Source organism: Strix aluco, chromosome 2, assembly GCF_031877795.1.
Source record: "Strix aluco isolate bStrAlu1 chromosome 2, bStrAlu1.hap1, whole genome shotgun sequence".
NCBI classification, from domain to species: Eukaryota; Metazoa; Chordata; class Aves; order Strigiformes; family Strigidae; genus Strix; species Strix aluco.
In genome coordinates, this window is record NC_133932.1 from 37,504,483 (window position 1) to 37,528,529 (window position 24,047).

Here is a 24,047-nt window from a genome sequence, read left to right on the forward strand (position 1 = left end):
GCGCGCGAGGCGGGATCCCCCAGCGGACCGCCGCCGTCTGCCCCTGCCGGGGAAGGGGAGGGCGGCGGGCTGTGATTGGCCAGCCCCCGTCACGTGGCCGCCCCTGTCCCCGTTTCCCCTCACGCCTGCGGCCCCACGTGCGCGGAGCAGCCGTCCCGGCGCGATGCCGCCCGCCCGGGAGGCTCGTTAGTGCCGGGGGCCGGGCGGAGGGAGGGGCGGGGCGTGCCCGGAGGCGGCGGCATGGCGGAGAGCGGCGCCTGGCTGCTGGTGCTGGGCTCCGTCTTCCTCTGCAACGCTCTCAAGATCCTCCTGCCCTCCTGCTCCTCCATCGTAAGTGACGTCACCGCGCCCGCCCCGCCCCGTGCCGGCCGGGGGAGGGGGGCGGTGGCGGCCGTTACTAAACCGGGGCGGCAGCCGAGTCCCGCCGCTCTGCTCTCTCTCCCCGCTGGTAGCGGGGCTGTGGGCGGGCCTTCGTCTCAGCCCGCCCGGGCTCTGCCGCCGCCCGCCGAGACAAAGAGGGGACGGGGTGCGGGGGGTGCCGGTCCCTCGGGTGGGTGAGGAGGGGGTGAGGCCGCGGGGCAGAGCGCCCGGTGAGTGTTTCGGGGGAGGTGGCGTCACCCCTGCCTGCGGGCTGAGGGGGAGGTGAAGCGGGGGAAGGGGTGCCCGGCGGTACCGGTGACGCATCCCCAGCTGTGACGAGCGGGGCCTAGTCCTGCTCCACGCCTCAGGAGAGGAGAAGCTGGAGAGGCTGATAGCGGGACGGACTGGAGACCGTGGGGCCTCACCCCGCGAGGGTGGGAGGCTGCGGTAGCCGCCATTGAGCAGGTCTTTGAAGCAGAGCCCTGGGTAATGAGTTACCAGCGTCTTAAATGATGCTCCTGAAGCTCTAGCCCCTGGGACACTGTAGGGAATACAAAGGACAGCTTTGCTCCCTCTTCCAGCAACAGATGGACGTCTCTGTTGTTGAGAAGGGAGATCAGTGGATGCAGAGATTAAGGAGTTAGGCATCACAGGAGAAAACCACAAGTCGCAGTCACTAATCAGGATGCCCCCTGGTCTGATCTTAAGCATTTCTGTGGAAGTGTGGATAATAGAATTACAGACCAATAAACTCTGTGACTGCCAAATAACCTTACATGTGAGCAAGCAAGCTAAAATACCTCTTGTTCTGCTCTTTCACGGCAATAACTTTACTGTCACACAGATTGGTGCACACTGTTCAATAATGGATAAAAATCCTTTAAAACTTAAATTACTCCTAGCAATTTGGGAACCTGAAGTCAGTGTTACCTCAGATGACTAATGAAAATCTCAGCTCAACTTTCTGCTGTGGTTTGTGACAAAGTAGTGTAATGTTCTTGTTGACTGCAGTACTGAGAGCATCATTTGTGGGGAAAAAAATTGCATGTGTCTTGAGAAAGCGAGAAAGATTTGCTAAGGAACAGCAAGAAAAAGATGTTCTTTGTGTCTTCATTTCTGTAGTAAAAGGAGTTCATGAACCAACAAGCAGGTAGTGCCTCATGGAAAGAAAGTAGGAGAGTAGAAGAAGGGGAGAAAATGTTTGCTAACACAAGGTGTGATTACCTTTTTACATTTCTGTCAGTAGGAGATAATTCTAGCCAAGAAACCAATAAAATGTTGTAAGAAAACTGCATCTAAAGTCATGGCTGAGATGTAAGAAAAATAAGTAAGGCAAATTTGTGTTTCTGTTGTTGAGGCAGTGGTCAGGTACTGCACTAGATGGATTACAACTCTCAGCCAGTACGGCACTTCGTGTGTTTCTAACAGCCCGGCCTAGGCAATCTGTAATCTATGGGAGTGATTCCCGATTGGTGAGCTGTGCATTATTGATGAGGTCTGAAATTTGGCTTCAGTGAATAAAGTTTCCACGTTAATTAGTTTAGACCCTTGCTGAGACTGCTGGAACTGGAGATGGGAATGATGAATGAGTAAGGAGCATTTGTGGAGCTGGAAGGGTAGTGATGAAAAGGAGTGCTTTGCCGGTCCTTCCTCTCCTGCACATACCAGGTGCTTGTCGTCCAAGCGGTGCATGATGAGAATTGCAAGGAGGGAGGACAGCACTTCAGCTCAGGTTGCAGCGACAGGCGGGGCCTGGGAGGTTTGGAAGGTCTCGGAAAGCAGCAGCATCGAGAGGGGGGAGATGAAGAGGTGAAAGCAGAAATAGAGAAGGAAAAGGCAGTTAACCGTAGTTAGAAAAGTTGAAATTCACTGCCCTGCAGGGATGGTAAAACCTTTTTTGGTTTGCTTCAGTCAGAACACGTTGCAGATGTTAAGCCAAGTTTTTCCTGTGTCTTGATGAAAGGGCCTTATTTTATGGGAGGCTTTTGAGTATGTAAACAGGAGATCATACTTTATACTTATTAAAGAAAATCAACGGAGTTCTGGATAAATAACTGATACTGTTTCTTTACTTCTTAGATATCCAAATTGTTACAAAAGGATGCAGAGCAGGAATCCCAAATGAGAGCTGAAATTCAGAACATGAAGCAAGAACTCTCAACTATTAGTATGATGGATGAGTTTGCTAGATACGCCCGTCTGGAAAGAAAGATTAACAAAATGACTGACAAGCTTAAAACTCATGGTAGAGTGCAATGTTTACTCCCTTTTCTAGTTTCTGAAAAACATTTTGTCAAGAGTGTTTTCAATTTTAAGTATATTTCTTCTTCAACCTTTTTCCTCCCCCTCTTATCCATTTGCAGTGTTCCCTTCTTTTATTCTTTTTTTTTTTTTTCCTGTAAACTTTTTGGAGAGCTTGCTTTTGTCTTTCAGTTGTGCATAGTTCTGCATACACTGATAAGGGAATGATTTAGATATAAATTTTTTCTTCCAAAGAATATCCTGGTCTTCACTGTGTAATTATTTACCCTTTCTCAGTGATACTTATCACTGAATCATGTTTTGATTAAGTCAAGGAAGTCCTCTGCTGCGTATCTTCACTGCAATAGGACGTGCTGCTTGGTTGGGGCTATTTGGTTGGTGCACTACAAAATGTTAGTGAGAAAGCTTTGATCTATAAGGTAACCAGATGAGATCTTTCCTGTCATTTTGCAATCCTGTTTGATTTTATGCAGCAGCTTTTGTGATAAAGCTGTAGTGCTTTGCCTCAGTTAGGATTTTATAGTAGTATAGTCCATCGTCTCGTGGTAGAAAGTACACGTAAACCTTTGGCACCAGAGCTTTGGCTCTTGCCTTTGCCCAAACTCAGTAACTGATCCTAACAGAACAGGAGATTGCTTGCTTTGCCTGCCTCCTCTGTGCAGAATGCATGGATGTTTGTAGGCTCCTTGCTTAGAGAAAGGACAATATTTACAACTGGAAGGTTTGGATTGCTTTCACTAGTATAATTCTTAACCTAATAATTTCAGTTAAGCTAGATTTGAATAGTTTACTTAGCAACCAGCAATGTTGCTTTAGAAAACTTTAGGCCACTGTTACGTTTGAAGATGTGCTGTCTTCACGGGGCTTTTTTATAGTAGTCTGAGGTACTGTAACAGGAAAAATAGGCACGAGAAGTTTTAATACTGAACCCGACCAAGATTCATTCAGTGAAGGAATAGTCTTAAGGCAAAAAGTGCATCTGCTAAAGCCATCATTCTCCCCTTTTAGGAAAGGGAAAAAATTACTTTGAGCTTCATCTAAAGCAGGCTCTCCAATTAGTAACCGCAGTGCCTGTTTTCATTTGGGAATAGTGGTTTTTGATTACGTGTGCCATTTCTCTGTCTAGGATATTAGTGTTTTGCAACTTTTCGTAGTAGCATTAATAAGAAACTACGGCGTGATATGGACCTAGCGCTTTCTTGCAGAAGGGTACTTTCAATATAGCTGAGTCATTTCAAAAGAGATTTTAGACAGTGTAATGTCCTGATTTGAAGAGTAAAATATTAATAAATTGCTAGTTTTATGTAAGTGTAATTCACTATTAAAAATAATGCAGAGTAATATTCTTTTCTTTTAACAGTGAAAGCACGAACTGCCCAATTAGCCAAAATAAAGTGGGTCATAAATATTGTATTCTACATCTTACAAGTAAGTAAATATTTTATTATGAATACAAATTACTAAACCAAATCCTCAGTAGAATTACAATTCTCTCCTGCATTTATTGGCTGATGATTAGTTACATGGGTGTTTGACATTCCAAAGACAGAGCACATGCCAAACCGAAAGAGTTTCTTGAAATAGAAGGGAGAGATGTTCCTGGTAAGGTCTGGTGGTTGTGGATGGAAGAAGTTTTGAATTTTATTTTAGCCCCATGTTTCTGGTTTTGAGATGACAAGATAGGAGTTTGTCTCAGCTGTGGGGGTTTCTTCATTTATGTGTGGCACTGAACCCAGGAAAGCTCCGATGCATGCAAATATATTTTACTTATGTTTTTGAAAACAAAATATGCTTTTGCTGAGGATGCAAATCTCCACTTACAGCTGCTACACATTTCCCCCTGGTGCCTCATCAGATTGTCTCTGTAGTTCAGACTTGATGCCAAAGAATTATCTGCTAATAAGGATCACAGTGGTCAACCTGAAGATGTCCCTAGGGTGATGTTAGAGCAAGTTGGATTCCTAGCAGGCAAGGATAATGGCTAAAAATAGTCAACAGAATGTAATAATTACTATTACTATGTTTGTCTATGCTAGATTGGAACCAGGATCTCAAAAGAAAGCAGGATTTGCTGCTGCCTCTTAATATTGTAGATAAATTTAAGGTCACACTGAGTTTAAAAATATTTTGAACTTGCTTAAGAAAATGTAAAATAACAAACTATTCCCTTTAATTAGGATTTGCTATTTACTGTTTCAAAATAGCGGTAGAAGTGTACTTTGATGTGTATTATTGTCCAAGCTAACAAAAATTTCAATTCTAGGCTGCCTTGATGATCTCTCTGATTTGGAAGTACTATTCTGAGCCAGTTACAGTGCTTCCAAGCAAATGGCTTGCTCCGCTGGAACGCCTGGTAGCCTTTCCTACGGGGGTGGCAGGTAAGGACTGCACGCTCGAAAAAGTACATTGCCCATGCGGATGTTAACAGTGGGGTGATAAAGAGCATATGTAGATTAAAAGCGCTGATTCTGTACGTTTCTTCTGACTCCCTTAATACAGGGAGGAGTTTCAGACATTAGCTGTTTCCTGTGTATTCAATTCTTTATTTAACTGACAATGAAATGGGCTATTTGTCATTTTTATTTCTTCTCAAACAGAGCAGCTTTATCTGTATGGAATAGACCCTGGAGAAGATTTCAAATCAAATATTGAGTCCACTGAAATAGTAGAATTGGGTTTAAAAATGGGCAGATACTTCATAGGGCTGTATCACTTAGATGTGCTTCTTATAAACAGTTGGGGTTTCACAGCAGCGTAACTCCAGAGTGATTTAGGTATGCTCTCTCTTGGCGCTTTGTCTTGTCTGATCCCACTCTTTTTCCCATTACACTTCTGTTGCATTTTTACCTACTTAAATCCTTTTCTTTTGGGCAGTTTAAGGAATTAATGATCAGAACGGTATCACAGGTTGTAGACCCCTGTTTCTGAGTGAAAAGTGTGCTGGCTCTATGATAATGGGATAAGTGGACAGGCAGAATGACAAGACAACTGAGTGTGGAAATTTGCCTTCAAGCTAAAATGCTGCTGCTGAATCTGCATTTAGGTTTGTAAGTCCTAACTGCCTTAGAAGGAATTCCAAAATATGTTGTTGGAATTGTGTGCTGTTGTATCTTTAATAGCTGTCTAGAGAATGATTTGTATCCAGCATGCTTACTGGACAAGAGAAGAGTCTGTTTCTGTGCAGGGTGGGAGAACAGTCCTTGGAAGACATTTATTTAAATAGCATTTGAAGGGACTTAAAGAGGTTCACATCCATGTCTGCCTTCAAGTCTCCTTTTTTATCTTGGCTGATAATCACAGTAAAGAGATCGCTTTTGAATTCTAGGTGATAAACACAAAAATGTCTAAAAATCACCAAAAAGGTTGTTTCTTCACCTGTGTGCTACAAATAGCTATGTATTCCGTGACACTATGTAGTCTGCAATATGGATGTGCTGTGTATTACAGTCAAGGCATACCCTCTATTCCATCATACCACCACAGACCTCTGGGCTGCTAGTTGGAATGCCAGGACCCTTTAAAACAGCGCTGCAGGGCATCTGGGTCAGCAGCGAGGGTCTCGGTAGCAGTTTGCTGTAGAGCTGTATGGGGAGCAAGGGGAAAGGAGAGAAGTATGGGTTTAATACTTTTAAAAAGACTGATTTAAATTTCGAAGGAAATTTACTTTTTATCTTTCTCAAATCTTGAATTTAGGTTCTAGCAAAGTATTCTGTTATTTGCCAAGCCTTTAACTTCAGCACCTTAGACATTTTCTGTTAGGTACACAGCAGATGTTTTTAGCTGTTGGGTTGTATATACCACATTTCGACGTGTATTTGGTCCCCTTTTCCCCAGACAGTCTTCAGGTTTTCTCAGGACCAGCATGGAGTTAGCTGCCATCCCTTGAAGAGAGACATTTGTACATAAAAGAAAGATGTTTTGTTCCGAGTTCACCTCATAACTCTCTGAGTTTCATTTTTTTACACTTCTGAAGTTGTTTTCAGACGCATGTGTGCTTCAGGGTTATTGATGCAATGACTTAAATCATGGTTTATATCTCTTTCAGGTGGTGTTGGAATTACATGTTGGCTTGTGGTTTGCAATAAAGTTGTAGCTATCATGCTACACCCTTTCAGCTGAAGGAATCCCAGTAATCCCCGGAGTCCTCAACTACATTTTCATTATCACTGTTTTAAATGAATAAAAAAAAAAAGAAGGAACAGTTGTCTTTCATGACATTAGGTCTGAGATAATCTTTGTTATTTCGTTTGGGTATCAGCCGGTATTCCTTTTGATTTATTTTATCTTTCCTTAGTCTATTTTTCAGTGTGGTGGTCGGTTTTCAAAGAATAGCATTGCTGTTTGTAGAACCTCATTTTGGGTCTATTTCAACAAGAATGATTCATGACAAAACTGTAAGACTTTGTCATGGCATGTATTCATCAAAATCTAAAAGTGTTGGATTTGTATTTTTAAGTTGGAAATGCCCTGGCATTAGGAACTAGTTTGGGAGCTTTGCTGTTTCTTTGCTGTATAATAATGGTAGTTTCACCCAAAGGTGGGATTATATTTGGTGACAACTGGTACTAGAGGATAAAGGTAGGTGGTTTGGTTGGCTTAGGGTAAAACAGAATCAGTTTCCTCCATATTATTTTTTACACTAGAATTGGTGTATTCTTGGGCTGTCTTAGAAAATGTATTATTTATATATACGCAACTTTTTATCTCTTAAGAGACTTGCTCCATTGCCAAATACAGGATGTCTGGATACTTCTTTCTCCCTGACTTTTAAAATTGATTGAACACTTGAATTTTTTTCTACTTTTATTGATAACTGCCCTTTCCTTCCTTGATATTTTTTTCTGCTTCCCAAACTGAGTAGGGATCACTGCAACTATTTCCTTCCATGTTTTGGGAGGAAAGGTTATTAGAGAGAAGGTAGAAGACAGTGCTGTTCCTTCAGAGGACTGCATTTCTAAGGGCTTTAGCATACATTAATGATAGTCCAGGAGAACCTGAAACATGTAAAAAGTCAAATTAGTGATTTAAATGTCTAAAGTAGTAAGGTAGCAAGCAGGAGGAGGAAGGAAAACAATTTTCTGTTTTGGAGTAAATGCTTCTTGCCACATTTAGGTCCAGGAAACAGCCTCAATATTTTCAAATTAAAGGAGGACAAAATTCTTCCTAGTACTGTGCCTGTAGAACAGTGACAAAGTTGTGTTATCTTCCAAACTACAGTAACCTGCAACCCCATCGTTGCTGCCCCACAAGACAAATGGGTGGGTTTATAAAGTTCTTGTTCCACACCTTTTTGGGTTTTTTTTGACATAAGCCTGAACAAAGCGCTAGGGGACACCTTCCCCACTTGTGCTGGGCTTTGGCGATTCTGGTTCAGCTTCCCACTCTGTACCCTGGAATGCATCTGTTTTGTTATTTCAGGTCCTTTGCCTTCCTGCAGGATGGAAGGGGTCTAGGGCCCCTCCATAATTAGCACTGCATTTAGAAATCAGTTCAAAAGTTCCTGACACATTGTGTGTATATATGCATGAAATGTGGGCTGGTTTTTTTTAATGTTAATTTAAAAAAAAAATTGGTTTATATTTAGGGATTACATTTAGTCACCATGAAAATAGATGCATTAAATATCATCAAGAAAAACTGTTGGGATTGAATGTTATGTATAATTGTGTTTTTATTAACAAAATAAAGCTTTTCAGCCCATCTCAGGTTTTCTAATCCATTTTTCAATGTTAATTACAGTTTTCCTAAAAAAACCCCAAACAATAAAACCAAAACACAATGCAACAACCCCCCCAGCCCCATGTTCTTGCATAAGGAGATACTGTTGGAATCAACAGGGCTAATTTATTTTTTTATTATTTTTCTAAAGTATTAGGGACAGATTATTTAACTATGACATTGACATATTTCTGAATCTAAAAAGGTGGCTAATGATATTTCTACTTAGCTTGTCACGGAGTTACTCAACACAGTGAAATCAAGAAAAGCAGCATCACTTAAAATCTTCACAGTGGCGTTTGCTGTTTACCCACACTTAGCATGGGGTCGTCAGATACGCAGTTTATTGGCTGCTCTAGTCAAACATTTGGGTGAGTAAGGGCAAAAAGGCTTTTGGTCACCTAGTCAGTACAAATAGGAGGTGCTGGATTGTGCATGCTTGTTTGCTCAGCTTTGGGACAGCAGTAAAGGCACTGTAGAAGTATTAATAGTTCATTGAGGAGAAACACCTACTTTTCTAAGGGCACAAAGTCATGCTTTGAAACCTGCCTACAGCTTAAGCACGACTTCAAGAAAAACCTTTGAAATTTTGAAAATAATGCTGCAAGTAGGTTCAAATCTAAAGTCTTAAATCACCTTTAAAAGCTTTTGCAGTACAATTTTTTGAATTTTTTTTTTTTAAAGTGCAACTGCCTTTTAAAATTAATAGGACACACATAATTTTCCCTAACTTCGCATCATTTTAGCAAGTGTTTCATGAATTACTATGAGGAACAAAACATAATCTTCCTACCCCTGCTTACATAACCTTAAACACAGGATTTTTAAAGGCTTTTTGAGAACTGGATATGCCTGACTTCTCCAAAACAATAGTTTACTCTTGCACATTCATCTTTGGATGTCAGCTGTGGAAGTTACCAGGCAAACTGCTTTGATAAATTCTAACAGTGGAAAAGAATGAAGCTTTAGAGCTTTATAATGCTAGTGAAAACAATGTAATAGCAAATTATTTTTATTATGTGTGAATTCTGGAAGCTATTTCAGGAGTGAAGAAAATAAAAAGTTATTTTCTTTTATTGCATTGTTGGTACTAACCCAATAATGAACCTTATGAAAGCAGATTGCACACTTCAGCTAGCTAACAAATAATCAGCTTCAAAATTCCAACTGCAGAGAGAATGCAAAAAAAAAAAAAAAGGAAATTACAGAACGAGGGACTAACTTGGACACCTGAAAACAGGTAAAAATCTTGTAACTGTTAAGGTGCTCTTAGGAAGTTGCACATGCACGCACATGGACCAAGAAGAGAAGAATGTTCTTTTGTGACAACTGATTTGACTATCATTTTGGAAAAATCATTGAAAGAAATTCTCAGTACTTGTAAGATTTAATATGTGTTTAATGAAGGTAAAAACTTCTTAAAAAAAGTTTTATCCTTATTTTTAGAGTAAAGACAAGTTGACATACTTAATATCAAATAAAATAATTAGTTTATGTATTCTCATGAGGTTATTTATAATGATTTCATTAGTGTTAGATGCCTTACATTATGAACAAGTAGTGGTGGTTTGAAATTTGGCTTGTATAACCCCGCATCCTTGCACTTCTCTTTTTTCATTCCTCTCATGTTAGAACTTGAATGGTTGTCTCTTCAAACACAGCCTGGTCCAAAGAGTTCTTTCATAAGACATTTTCCTTTCAGCAAATGTCATATGAGCGCAGCCTTCCGCTTCAGTGGAACTGTCCTTCTGCCTTGTTTTGGTAGCTTTACCAAAAGATGGTTCATATAGCCCAAAGGAATTTTTCACTTTTGATTCAGCTGTTTCACTGCAGTCCCGACCAGCACACCCATGGTTGCAAAAACTGATGTTTTTTGATTTTGTACCTAATGTAAGAATCCTGTGATGCAATTTCTCAGTGGCTTCTGAGAATATGGGTTTTTTTTCAGCCTAATGGGTGTTTTTTTTCTCGGACCTGGAGTTACACATTTACTCCCTGCCTTCTCACTGTTACTTAGCTGTTCATCTGGCTTTTTTTCTTCCTTTTCATATTCGTCCACTGCATCTTCCTCTTGATCGTTCTCTTTTACACTGTCATTTAGTGTTTGTTCTGTTTTCATCAGTTTTTTCAGCTCCCATTTAAGCAAATCTGTCTCTTCTTCTCTCATAAATTCCAAACAAGCATATTCTTCGATCAGTATTCGGCCTTTCCTTAAATACTCAAAAATGAAATATTGTGGGTTTTAGGAATGTTTTTAAATTGCCTAAGAACATAAAGAGTTATGAAGCATTAATAAGAGCAAGTTTCACTCCATTATTTCATTGCTTAAGTTGTTATCGATGGTATTTCAGTCTTGAGGGTTATAACAACACTATTTACTCATAAATATAACAGGATGGGGCAAGATTTAAACAAGATCATTGTGCCATTAAATCCAGGTAATGTTTTTATTTTTACCTTTTTCATTATGCTTAATTTTATTAAGTGAATTAGCATGCAAATATAATCAGTAATGGCTAAATACAGGGCCACAGAAGTCATGTACAATGCAACAGAGAAATCACATGAGATCTGAACTCTAATTGCAATTTTCTTGCTTTTAAATGGGACTTAAATATACATATGATTTTCTTTCCCTTAATTGACAACACAGTTGTTTGTTGCATGGAGCAGAATATACTGCAACTCTCTAACCTATAAAGGAGTTGGCTCCACTTTCCAGTAGGAAAAGGTATGTGTATACTGAATGCCTACAGTACATACATTCGTCTGCTGCAGGGGAGAAATTGTAGTAGGTTCTGTGCTTTGGAGAGGCTCAAAGAATACCTCCAAAATGAGACAGAGTCCAAGCTTAAAGGAGAAGTATGAAGTTGCAATAATTAAAATAGCTAAATAAGACTTCAGTAAGTCTAATATCAGCAGCATGAGAAAGCCAGAAGAAAGTCTGGCAAACATTAAGGAGAGAGATTCACAGGCTGAATCAGAAGCTTTTTTTTTTTTTTTTTTTTTTCCAAACCAGTGTTTTTTGTCAATTTAAAAGGGGGATTTCAAAGACAAATGGTGACTTTGGTTATCTGGTGCGGTCTGGAAAGGCTGCAGGCTGAAAAGGCAGAGTACAAAACACAGGAGTTAATGCATTCCACTAGCTCTGACCTCAACAACCTGTTTCACCTCTGTAAATTCGTGACCTTTAGGTCATGTAACATTTCCTACCATTTGTGAAGTATTTAGCATGGTGGCATTTAGATCTTTGTTCTTTCTACACGCCTTACTATAATGAAAATAACTTGAATATTTTAGAAAGAAAAACTCAGATAAAGGAATAGATGCACTGGCTCCTTCCGTCTTCTGTTCTATAGAATTTCTTCAAAATAATGGTGTTTATAGATGAGTCCCTTGCATATAACTTTTATATGAGGATACAGTTGATGGCTAAGATTTACATAAAATCTATTTATAGTGATCACTGTAATGAGGAGATGCTCCCAGCCCTTGAAGAAGTCCTTTTCATTTCTCATGAACAGATCCTGAGCCAGAAATGTACGTTGACATCAGCTGTGATGAAGGTTCACAACCAGCAATTTGAGATTGGTATTTGATTAGTGTGGAATTAGCAAGCTACTAACTAAAGTATACTTTTACAAACAAAGCACTGACTTTTTACCAACATAACCAGGAACTGCTTTTGGAAGAACAGCAGTATGAAGATGCCTTATGCTGTGGAGCTGCTCTGCTGTCAGCACAGCACTGCCAGCAGCTGGATTTCAGTGACTCTTCATACACTATTTTGTTGAACTAGTTCCTGTCAGTCAGGTGCCAGCTCTAATGGGTGTCAGACCCATGTAAATTACCAATACCATCAGTTCATTCAACTTTTGAAATGATCAAATGAGTTTCTGAGAAAAATGTTAAAATATACCTCTACATGTTCTATTAAAGTTCTCTGGCTTTAGTATTTTCTCGGTTGATTGCTTTTCTGTTCTACATTGGGCATCTGTGTATACTTCATTTGCTTTAGCTTTTTGATTCTTATCTTCTGAAGACTTCTCCTATAATTGGCAATTAAAGATAAAAATAATGAGGGAATACTTGTTTAGTGACTTTTAAAAGTACACAGTCAGTGCAATACTTATAAAAAGATTAGTAACTTCTGTTACTACTATATTCTTGTTTTGTATCACAAAGTTTGTCCTACATATTTTCTGTAATATATTTACATTCACACAAAATCCACACCCTAGAAAATTAAGATGACGGATCAGGCTATTCAAGCGTATTACCAAAACTTACAGAATAACATATAACTTAGCTGAGAGTTTAAACAAGGTATTGGATCCAGATTTTTCATACCTTTGTTTGCTGAATTGGACTTTTTTCTGTTTCCTCAGTTTGGTACTGTGACAGCAGCAGTGATCTAAAACTCTGTTTATCTACTTGTACTGATCTGTTTATACTAAGACCTATTGAAGAGGGACAATTGTTAGTAATACAGTAGTTTCTGGAATTATATTGTTGGTATAAACAAAAGATATCGTTGATGACTGATAATACTGGTATGTGGCCTAGGATTTAAACATTTTTTTGCTGCATGTCTCAATGCCCTTTAATAAAGAAATTCTTTGTTCTGCCTGATCTGTAAATGCTGAAACTGGAACACAAACATAGCTACCTGGACTTTGGAGTGTTTTCATCTGTACATCAGTACCTCATAAATATACTTAAGTTTTAGAACTACGAAGTCCTGTTCAGGTAGAACATACAAAGTCAGACAAATGTGTCTATACCCTAGAGCCCATATGGGCTTAGTTTGTGTGGTAACATCCTGATATAAATTTAAGAGGTCTGGTATGAGGCCTCAGCTTTCAGGTTCCTAAATTCAGATCTTACAGAGTATAATAAACATGCTTGCTTTTATGCCTTCTGACTTGCTTACTCACCTTTCTCAAAGTTAAGCACTTATGTAAGGCTTTATGGAACCAAAATCTTCAGAGGAAATGCTTAACACTGTTTGAAATATCTACAGTCTTTGAAAAGAGATTCCAAAGGAGTGATTGAATGAGACATTTAAAGAAATAGCTGAATGCAGATGGGATGGGATGGGGGAGGTGAGTATATTGTTGGTTTAATTTATTTTTAGAATAATTTTGACATGAGTACAGTAACTGAGAAAGTTGCTAGCACAGCAGCAAAAATGTGATCTTACCTACGTCAAAACTTGACTTTATTCCCAGTTTTGATCTCTGAAATCAAAGGAAGACTCTCCATAAAAATGGTGATTTTTCTAATGTTTACAGTTTGGTGGTAAAAAGGATACTGATAACCAAGTTGAGGATTACTCGTTATTGAGGATGATGGGGGGGAACCTAGTGTTCCCTTTTGAAAGGCAACCAGCAAGTAGCTACTTCAGCAGGTTTTTTCACAGAAATCAGCAGAGCGTTCCTCAGATTCAGAACTAGGGGGAGCTGTACCTCCAGATGAGCTGGTGTGACCTTCCCACAACGGAGCAAACTTTACTCCCTTGAAGAGTTTACGAAATTCATGGCTTCATTCAATAAAACAATTTTATTTCTGTACAGAGAGCTTTCTGATAACCTAAGCAAGCCTACCTTCAGCTATTTATCAGGAGTGTCAAAAAATGCAGTCCCACATTTCTTTTTTTCTTTCCTGCTGGGTAAAAATTTTTGCAAACACAGAATAGAAAATAACTACTTGAAGAAGTGGCTCTTTCTGTTATAGGAAAATTCAAGTCAGTAGTGAAAAGGAAAAACAACTGTCAGTAATTCCAGTTCTAGATTTCTAAATCATCTGTTTCCATTAACTGGCAGAGAATGAAAGCTTTATTGGCCAAAAGTACCAAAAGATCAGACAACTTTGCTTGGAACCTTTTCATTACAAAATATGAGGTCTCTTCTCCAACTAAGCTCCCTTATCTTGCTTAAAGAAAAGAAGAAAACTAGTAAACAGTGATTTAAGTACTGCAATTTAAATAACAATGTTGTACAAGCCCATATGTGAGTAAAATTTAAAGAACCACAGTGGTTATGTGACATAACTAAAACTGGAATTCAGAGCTTCATAAAAAAATCGTGTCTGGCTTGGAATGAGAAGTAGGAATTTGTGGGTTTTAATTTTACAGCTTGAATTACTAACCTTTTCCCTGTAGTTCACTTGTAGTTAAGGCAGAGTAATGGCTTTGCAAAGGCATTGAAGGGGAAAGAAATAAGCAACTGACTAGGGTAAGACTTTGTACTGATACCATATTTTGAAGAATTCTGTGGGCATGTGCAATATTTCCAGCAGATATGTTTGCTACCATGTAAAATTTAAGTGCTCTTCTGTACTCATATGAAGAAAGCTCCAATTCCTCCTTCTGTTTAGGAGCAGGCATATCTGATCAGTATTTTAAAGAGGTGCTTTACCCAGGAAAGTCAATGTTCAGATCATTATCCAAAATTAGGGGTGTAAGTTTGTTGTGCAGAAAGCTCTCCTGTACAATCCTGACAGAATGTTTATGATCCTGAGTAGGAGGCAAAATACTACTTTCAATGTGGGGAAAGTACTTGAAATGTGTTTACTAGTTTCTGTATAAAACACATTTATTACTAAATTCTAGATACTACATGTAAAGCATATGACAATTAGAAATTTATGTTTTATAAGAAAACTACTTTCTTCAACATTTTTATCCCTGATGAATATAGTGAGCACATGGGCAACATAACAGTTCTTGGCTTGTATGATTTGTAATTGTTTTTAGCTGTTGCTCCCTCTGTTCAAGGGGTGGGATCCACTTGTCTCAACACAGGCGCCTCATGCTATTTGAGATGCCCTTGAGCATTCAAGGTATCCACATGAGGCTGGTTGATGTTACATGGGACCGATGTGCCACCCATACCCTTCTGGAACAACTACAGGGCCAGGCAGAATGTGCTAGGACATCTCAGATGGCACTGGATGCCTATAATTAGGCAGTTGAATCCCACACAAGGTAGCTGCTCTTGGAACGTTTGATAAACAAGATTGCATATAATAGATATTTCTCTCCAATATCTGTTTGAGAATCCATGTTAAGGAAATACTCTTTACTAAAAAGCTCTTTATTCCTTGACAAAGTTAACTTTCTATTGTTCTTTTCTATCATTCTACTATATTATTCTAAATAACATCAATTCTGTGGATAGAATTAATTGAGAGGATATACAGTAACTGGGTTATTACAATCTCTGGTTGCCCATTTAAATTTGCTTAAGCTAAAAACCAAAGGATTACTAAGGATAAACATTCTCTTCTCTCAGATAAGCTGACAGTATGATCATCAGGCTGCCCTTTAAACTTCCTAAACCTTGTATCTAAAAACTCCTCCTCTCCTTTTACCCCAACAAAATGCAAGTTGCCGGAGCTTCAGTAATGGACATTGAAGCATCTCTGCTATTTGTAAGTTATAGATTCTAAGCATTTTAAAGATGAGAAAACAGTTTTTAAAGACCCAATTAAATGAATTATTTTTGCTCATATAAAAGCACTTTGAAAGTCTGTACTAAAACTAGGAACTTGCTACAGGAGGGTTGTTTGTGAGGTGCCTTGAGTTAGCTATAGAGACATAGAATCATAGGATAATAAACAGTTTGGGTTTGAAGGGACCCTAAAGATCACCCAGCTCCAACCCCCCTGCCATGGGCAGGGACACCTTCCACTAGACCAGGTTGCTCAAAGCCCCGTCCAACCTGGCCTTGAACACTGCCAGGGAGGGGGCAGCCACAGCTTCTCTGGGCAACCTGTGCCAGTGTCTCACCACCCTCATGGTAAAGAATTTCTTCCTTATATCTAATCCAACTCTACCCTCTGACAGTTTAAAACCGCCACCCCTCATGCTATCCCTACACTCCCTGATAACGAGTCCCTCTCCATCTTCCCTGTAGCCTCCTTTAAGTACTGGAAGGTGCTATAAGGTCTCCCCGGATCCTTCTCTTCTCCAGGCTGAACAACCCCAACTCTCTCAGCCTGTCCTCATAAGGGAGGTACTCCAGCCCCCTGACCATCTTCGTGGCCTCCTCTGGACCCACTTGAGCAGGTCCATGTCCTTCTTATGTTGGGTGCCCCAGAGCTCGACACAGGGCTGCAGGTGGGGTCTCACCAGAGCAGAGTAGAGGGGGAGAATCCCCTCCCTTGACCTGCTGGTCACGCTTCTTTTGATGCAGCCCAGGATGTGATGTGGGAATTCTAGGTCTAGGGTAGCCACTTCTCCAGGCCAAGTCAAAGGGAATGGCCTGAACAAAAATTAGTCTGCAAAAACTTTGTGGACTGATAGCTTCACCTTGCTAAAAAACAAATAGGTAAACAGCTCTGGATGCAAATAGACACTTAAAATAGCAGCGCTGCTTCAGTGTCACTGTTAGTATACTAAAACTATGTATGCTAAATGCTATTCATGATGAAAATTGGGTTAAATATTAAAAATGGGTCATGTATTTGTATTCATAAAATAAATGAGCAAAAAACCCAAGCAATTCCTTTTAAATTACATGCGACCGAATATTTTTAGTCCACATAAAAGTACTGTATTGGCTTTTATTTTGGAATATACGTCCCAGTTATAAAACAATGTAAGCTTCACATAAACAAAAAAGGAAAATAATATCCACGTACTTTTTTCATGAGTTACTGAATCACTTCTGTCTTTTGGGATTTTAGGCATCCGATTTGCATAGATATTTTTTACATAAAGTTGCCGATCCTTTTCCTAAGAAGAAATAAATGCTATTAAACTTCTAATATGCTTTAAGAATTACTTTTTACCAACTTAGTTCTCCCATGTTGGGAGAAAACTGTCAGTGATTTTGCTTTGAGCCAGGTCATGTGGTGACTTTGTCATTTACATAAATAGAAATCTTTCATTTTCTTTCATGAGCCAAATCAAAATTCTCCCTTTTTAAGGCTAAGAGCACATCTGTACACCTACATGATCTCTTTCATAACACGATGTTCAGAAGGTGAAGTCTTCTCTAATGATTTTTTCATTTGTTGTTCTAAGTTATTTTTTTCAGACTAAGCAATTTTTGGCTTTACTTCCTTCTTTTTAAAATTTATTTGCTCAGTGCTCTTGGTTACAACGTGCTCAGTTCTATTTTACAACCTATTGCTTGGGAGATGACATAAACTTCAGAGGCACACTTTTAAAATTTATTTAGCAAGAGTCCAACTTCAGAGGCACACTTTTAAAATTTATTTAGCAAGAGTCCTCTTTCCTTACTGAAATCTACCTTAAACACAGAAGAGAGATTTCAGTAACACTTTCACTGTATCAGTTTTTAGTGTCAAAAATAGGAGCTGCATTTACTTTGGAGATACACGTTGTCCTGAAAGTGCGTCTGCATACCTCAAATGGTCTGAATAAGGCAGGTGCCCAAAATTATGAATGTGTAAGAATAAACTCTGTTCTGCCACAGAAATAAGGTCAATAAGCACGTCTGGTCTTCTTTGTGGTAAAACAATAGAAGGTTTTGGGAACCTAAATACAACATTACGAGAACTGGGCACACACAGAAAACTGTGTGGAAAACACATGAAATACAGAAGTATTTTAGAGAAGCATTAAGGTGAGAACTGTACTTTAGAATAATTTGCATTTTGGAACAGTTTTACATTAGTGTTTCTTGGACTGTAATTATTCCCATCTCCCAGATCTGCACATATAGGAGGAGATCAGGCTCTGGCAGGGAAATAGCACTGCAAGCGTTGTTCGGGGGACTGTGATACGGGGCCCAGGAAGAGCACTGTACTTTTTTCCTTTCCCAACAGCTCACTGGACTTTTGCAGCTGGGCAGCCTGGCTGCTGCCAAATGTCAGGAGGAAAGTTTCTGCACCTGGTACATAGGTAAGAGGGACAAACAATAATCCTGTACAGAAATGCAAATCTCCATGAATCCTCAGGAATTGCCTATTCTGCCTTTCACAATGTCTGGGAAAACTCCCCATAATAACACCTTTCACAGACATTTGATTCCATTGAGAAAGAGAAAGCTCCCAAGTGGGATCAACAGATGGATCGGTTACTTCGCATAGAAATAAAAAAAGTATGTTTTAACTATGTTACAAACACAGTTTACATTATTAAAAAGCCACAAGGGTTTTCATGTTTTCTGGAATATGTACTGGTTTTGTTGTTTACAACTTATATGATATACCATTAAGGGCAGTTTTGTTTCTATTTCTATTTAGTGTCACCTTTAGGTTTTCCTGTATGTTTGGTCTACAAGCATACTACAAGTAAGTGCTGAACTGGACATATTTGTCCCAAAAATATTTGTCTAAAAACCAAGCTAGAATTTAAACAAACTATTGCAACATTTATGTAAGTCTTTTTGTTAAACTCTAGTTTTGCAGATTGTAATATTTGGCTCATTTTGATTTGAAAGTGTTTCTGCAAGGGAGCTCACTTAAAGTTAATAGATTAATATACTGACCTATATCTATCAAAATGGTAACAAGGTGTGGATTATTTGTTCAAATTGTGATGCATTAATCCCTGTTTCAATTAGTTATTGAACAACTTTGAACTTTTGACAAATAGACCCTACAATAATGTCATCATTTGATATTTTGACTTTTTTTTAAGTAGACTGTAGACTAGGAAACAAAAATTCCATTACTAAATAATATAACAGAGGCAAAAGGAATAGATAACATTTAATACTTGATTTTTTTTGTAGGAACAGAAACCTGTTTAAAATCTTGAATACCTTAATTTTTTGGTGCAGAAAGTTAATTTCCATTTGCAAGTTCTTTGTAATTATCCCAGCTTCCACAGCTTTTTTGTTCTCATTTGCCAGCTGACGACTAAAGGTGCTATTGTTCAACTTCAGCTGCTTTTCTAGGCTCTTAAAAAGATTACATATTTTACCATATGGATGTACTCAGTATGACTGCTGAAAAATTTCAGTTCTTACCAGGTTTAAAAAATAAGCATGCTAATATAATGAAAAGTAAGCTTCTGATAAGTATATTCTATTGTAAACAATGCATGAAATTATGATGAAGTATCTGAAAAATTACTTTAAAAATGAGCAAAAACTAGTTTAAAACATAATTCTATTAAAAAAGTAAATTTGGCATGCAAACATAAAAAATAAGGTTGTACGTTACCTTTCTGATGGATAAATGAATACAGTCATATTTGAGAAATGTTAAGACAACATTTCTGTTCACACTGAGATCTAATAACTGCAGCAGCATAAGGAGGCTTAGTGTAAATGAAAACTAGGTAATTTATTGAGTACTTTAGAGTACTTTATCATCAGAACCCAGTGCCATGCACTGAAATTATAGTTACTAAAACTGTAAGGTGGGCACCCAACCCTGCATGCTTTTTATAGCTTCTCACTAGGACTTCTGTAAATAGAAAGTTTTCAAAAGGGAGTCTGAATTCAGCTGTTTAAATTTTCATTTTCTTTCATGGAATAAATGTACTTCAGACCTAGCTGTTCAGATGGTGAAATGCCTCTAAGATTACCTGGTTCTTTATTTAATTCCATGCAAAATATACCCCATAGAAAATTGTAATTAATTCCTGGAGGACAATGGAAATTTCACTCTTCGAGTTTTGTATTAAAAATTGTATTCCTGTCTTTTTTTGAAAGGTTCAGCAAGAGTAAAGAAGCATGAGATATTAATATTAAAAGAGCTGAATTATCTCCTCTTAGACTCCCACCGTGCTTTTGCGTCAGTTGCATAATAAACCAACAGTAGAACCAACCCTAAAATCTAGGACACCTGACTACTGCTTAATTCAGCAGCTGCCCTACAGCTGACTACAGTGAGTGGCAGTCATTAGTGAATAGGAGATATAGGTATGTCCATACTGCCCACCAGTGCCATGTAAAAATAACAGTGCTAGCTCCAGATAAGCCAGCTTTAGTTGTTCAAGGAAGTAGATCAGCAGCAGCCTGGTGGTCTCCATGTATGACTAGGACTAATCCTGTGCTTTGCCAAGGGAAATTAGGGTCTGTGCTATTGTGGCTTGACGGCCCAGACAAGCCTGGGTACCCCATGCTGCTGGCAGGGAGCAGAGTAGACACTCTGCTGAAGATTGCTCTCCTACTACATGCTACGCTTCTGGCCTAACAGGGTTAAGGCATATGACTTAATTCCTAAATGACTGCCAAACTTAATCTACTCATACATTTCTGACAGATTTTAAAATACTGGAAGGGGGTAGTACTACCATTTTTAGTTCCTTACACTCAGGACAGCACTGGACTAAAAAGTATGTTCAGTGTTACAGGATTGTATCAGAATCATTAACGTGACAAGAAGCAGCTCAAAACTTTCCACTATTCTTGCACAGAAACCTCTCCTATTTGTTCCACAAATACAATGATATACACACATTACCTGTATTTTCTGATCATTCGCTTCAATTTTTTCTGTCAAGACTGATAATCTGTGATCAAGTTCCTCTCTCTCTGCAAGACCTTTGTCTTCTGAAAGCATATGCAAGGTCTGCAAAGCATCTTTAGCTTTTAGCAGCTCTGCTTCAACTTTTCTGAGCTTCCTGGATGTAATTCTCTCATCCTCCTGAGACATCCTCAGGAGTTTCCTTAAAGCTCTCACCTCATTATAATGACTTGTTAAAAGATCCGGCAAGTTATGTTCTGAATTTTGGTATCTACCTATTACTTTCAAGTGTTGACGCTGAAGCTGTTTCAAAAAGTGGTTTTCTAACCCAGATGCTTCTAATTGGTGTTGTAAATCAAATATTTCATTCTTCAGCTCTTTAATTTTGTGAAGTCTTGATGATGATATTCGCTGAGCCACTGCGTTTTTTTTCTGGGAAATCATACTACTCTGCAGGCTTAAAAATGAAGAATTCTCATGTGGTATCTTCTCAGCTGGTAATTTTTTTCTTCCTGCATTTGGACCAAAGCAAACTGGCATTGATGTATAGCAATCATTTGAGAGAGCAAAATCACTATATGTCTTTACTGCTTACATGAGCTCACATACTGCTCACATGAGCTCACGTACTGCTCATCCAAGCTATTTAACTGTGGTATATTTGACAAAATGCCCAAGATCTATACTATGACTCCAGTGTTCAAGTATTTCACAGATAAATCCATTAAATATTTATATCTATGTGTGTGCATTCATGTGGCTGCACTGCTAACTAGGAGGTCAAGGTTCCCTCTTTTCATTCTCTGAAGCCATTTACACTCAAAACAGCCATTGTGCTCACTTTCCTTTAATAAAGGTAACCCCACAGGCTGTCTTCTGAGGTAAACAGGAATAATACTCTGGGAATAACTTGGTAAAGCATGTATATGCTAACACATTACTCCAGTATCAATGGAAATAAATTTTCTCTCTGTAAATCATGCAGTTTAGTAATGTAGGTGTGATTTGGGACTGATGAACCAAATTCAACCCATCTAGAAAGATTCCCAAGAGGGAGGACCTACACCTTGAACAGGGGTGCGATAGAAAAAACAACATAGGTTTTTTTAGAACATGCAGGTCTGCAAGAACTCAAAATCCAAGGTGATCACAATAGCATATGGCTAAATTTCTCTGCAGCTAGGATTTCTAACCAGATTTCTAGAATTGTCAAGTCAGCTTTGAATTGAACTACATTTTTAAACCTTGCATGCTTATTAGTATAGAACAGTTGTGCAGTTGTATACACTGTTTCTATACAGCAGCTGAAAAAAATCTTTATGGGCTAGCATTCTAAGTGTATTACTGCCATTTGCCTTCCTTTATGGCCAGCATTCTGAGTGAATTACTGTCATTTTCCTTTCCTGAAACATAACTAGAATTTGAAAATAGTCAGGACTGTAAATCTGAGCGTGTTCTCCTTTTTCAGGCATATATTCAATTTCACTATAGCTCTCAAGACATTTCAGGCAGTATTTTGCTAGAAGTTTATTGTAATAATTTATAGATCACATAACATTTTATGGTCCTTTTAGGTCCTAACCTAAAGAACACCCCAGGAAAAAGACAGATCTTTTCAAGCACTTCTGCTGAATCCAATGGGTGTTCTGCACACAAGCCCATTGTAGAAGCAGGCCCCAGCCAGAACACCCCATTGCAGATGAGAAGCAACATCAAAACAGCGGTAGGAAAAGTAAAGCAAGACACTGCCTAGGGCACCACCACACCATGGCCTCGCTCATTCCATGACCTAAGCCAGAACAGTGGAAAGCTACGGAAAGAGTGTTATCTAGGAAGACAGAGATGCGTGGGGCAGTGGCGTCAGTGGGGAAAGGTCTCTTCCTTGCAGTAGCAGCACCTCTCTCTCTTTCTCCTTCCCTGCTGGCAGCAGCCACACCAGCCTTCCCGTTCTCCACAGCTTCAGCCCAGCTCTGCTCCTCCCCTTCCCACGGCAGGGCCTAGAGTCGGCAGGGGCCTGACACCCACGTGGCCTGGTGTGCGAGGCAGCAGCTTAAGAGGGAAGTGTGAAGGGGGTCAGTTATACACTGCTGTCTGTCCTTTGCTCTCGTTCCTGAAATACTTGATCCACTCCACAGTTTCAGGATACAAACCGAGTGGTCTTTGTTCTGACATCCTCCGCTGATAGAGGAGAGAAAGCTGGTGGGACCTCACTGGTGCAGAGCCACAAGGGGAGAATAGGCTATCAACTTCAGTGTGATAGCAGAAGGATAGAAAGAATCTGAGATTAGGAATTAAAAGGAGGAGAGCCTGTGATTTGGGCAGGGCAGTTATTTTTTAAAAATATGTTTTAAATGGATTAAGGAGGACTATCGTGGAGGTTCAAGTAAACAGAGAAGAAATTATAGCAGTCAGTTGAGGTCAGACACGTTCAAGACCTTCTGCAGTCAGCAAAATTAACAGGTTCTGTGAAAAAAACTCACCAGAGGTAAAAACCAAAGCAAATGGAAGGTGTGCAAGCATCACACCTGCATGTTCTCTGTAATACGATTCCACTGCAGGAAGACTACAATATGACCACAAATGTTGTCACACAAATATTTGCAAAACGAGAACAACCACTACATTACTATTTTATTTTGCCAGAATTGAATGAGAGGGTGTAAAAGAAATGAGAAAATACCTTCCTGCAAAAGCTGACCAAAAAATACTGTAAAATCTATACACATCTATACAGGGTGAAAATGCAGGTTATAATTGTGTTCCTGGGAAACTAATCATTTCAAGTAGCCACGAACAAGCAAAAATAACTACTTAAAATATCCAACACAGCTAGTAGGCAATAATGATTCTTCTGCTAAATAGATTTTAAAAATTTAGTTATTCTTCCTGGTCTTCTAGTTTCATGCCAGTAGGACTTCTTGACAGCAGCATATAACATATAATAGAAGAGATAATCAGTGGTTTCTCTCCTTTTTTTTGGATGATTTGCATCTTGTAGATTTGGTAGATCTAGATTAAATTCTGAAGCTCAGGAGGAAAAGGGTCATTGGTTTTACGTCATTTTTTGACATGGCATGGTGGGATTTGAGAAATTATGGGTCTAGATATGAAAACATGCAGACATGAAAAGATTCCTCACTGTTAACATTTACATAAAGGGAATATATTTGTTCTATATGTTCATTCCATGGAAGCACAAACTTAATCTTACATGATACACCATGAGTAAGGTAGCCAAAACATAGGGGGTTTTTTGTCAAAACTGACACTTTTGTGCAGATACAGTTTTTGAGTAACTTTCCTCAGGAAAGGCT

General features: G+C 39.0%; 2 protein-coding genes across 2 annotated transcripts; one reads left to right on the plus strand and one right to left on the minus strand.

Moving 5' to 3' along the window:
* The first annotated feature begins 82 nt into the window (after positions 1–82).
* Positions 83–8,322, plus strand: GET1 (guided entry of tail-anchored proteins factor 1). Its single transcript, XM_074814380.1, has 5 exons — positions 83–330; positions 2,440–2,605; positions 3,983–4,050; positions 4,886–5,000; positions 6,668–8,322. The coding sequence occupies exons 1-5, from the start codon at positions 241–243 to the stop codon at positions 6,739–6,741; spliced, it is 513 nt and encodes a 170-aa protein (XP_074670481.1). The 5' UTR covers positions 83–240; the 3' UTR covers positions 6,742–8,322.
* A 1,537-nt stretch (positions 8,323–9,859) lies between these two features.
* Positions 9,860–21,192, minus strand: LCA5L (lebercilin LCA5 like). Its single transcript, XM_074816710.1, is given in 8 exon segments — positions 9,860–10,279; positions 10,282–10,558; positions 10,798–10,856; positions 12,260–12,389; positions 12,691–12,800; positions 16,987–17,080; positions 19,080–19,217; positions 20,731–21,192. Coding segments are annotated over 8 exon segments (1,566 nt in total). The 5' UTR covers positions 21,178–21,192; the 3' UTR covers positions 9,860–9,968.
* Between the last annotated feature and the right edge of the window lie 2,855 nt (positions 21,193–24,047).

What these genes read in the sequence shown, in the direction of transcription:
- GET1 (XM_074814380.1), top strand. Translation starts at nt 241, where the DNA reads ATGGCGGAGAGCGGCGCCTGGCTGCTGGTGCTGGGCTCCGTCTTCCTC. An exon ending in TGCCCTCCTGCTCCTCCATC is followed by an intron (nt 331 to 2,439) that starts GTAAGTGACGTC and finishes TTTACTTCTTAG; the next exon opens with ATATCCAAATTGTTACAAAA. An exon ending in CTTTCCTACGGGGGTGGCAG is followed by an intron (nt 5,001 to 6,667) that starts GTAAGGACTGCA and finishes TATCTCTTTCAG; the next exon opens with GTGGTGTTGGAATTACATGT.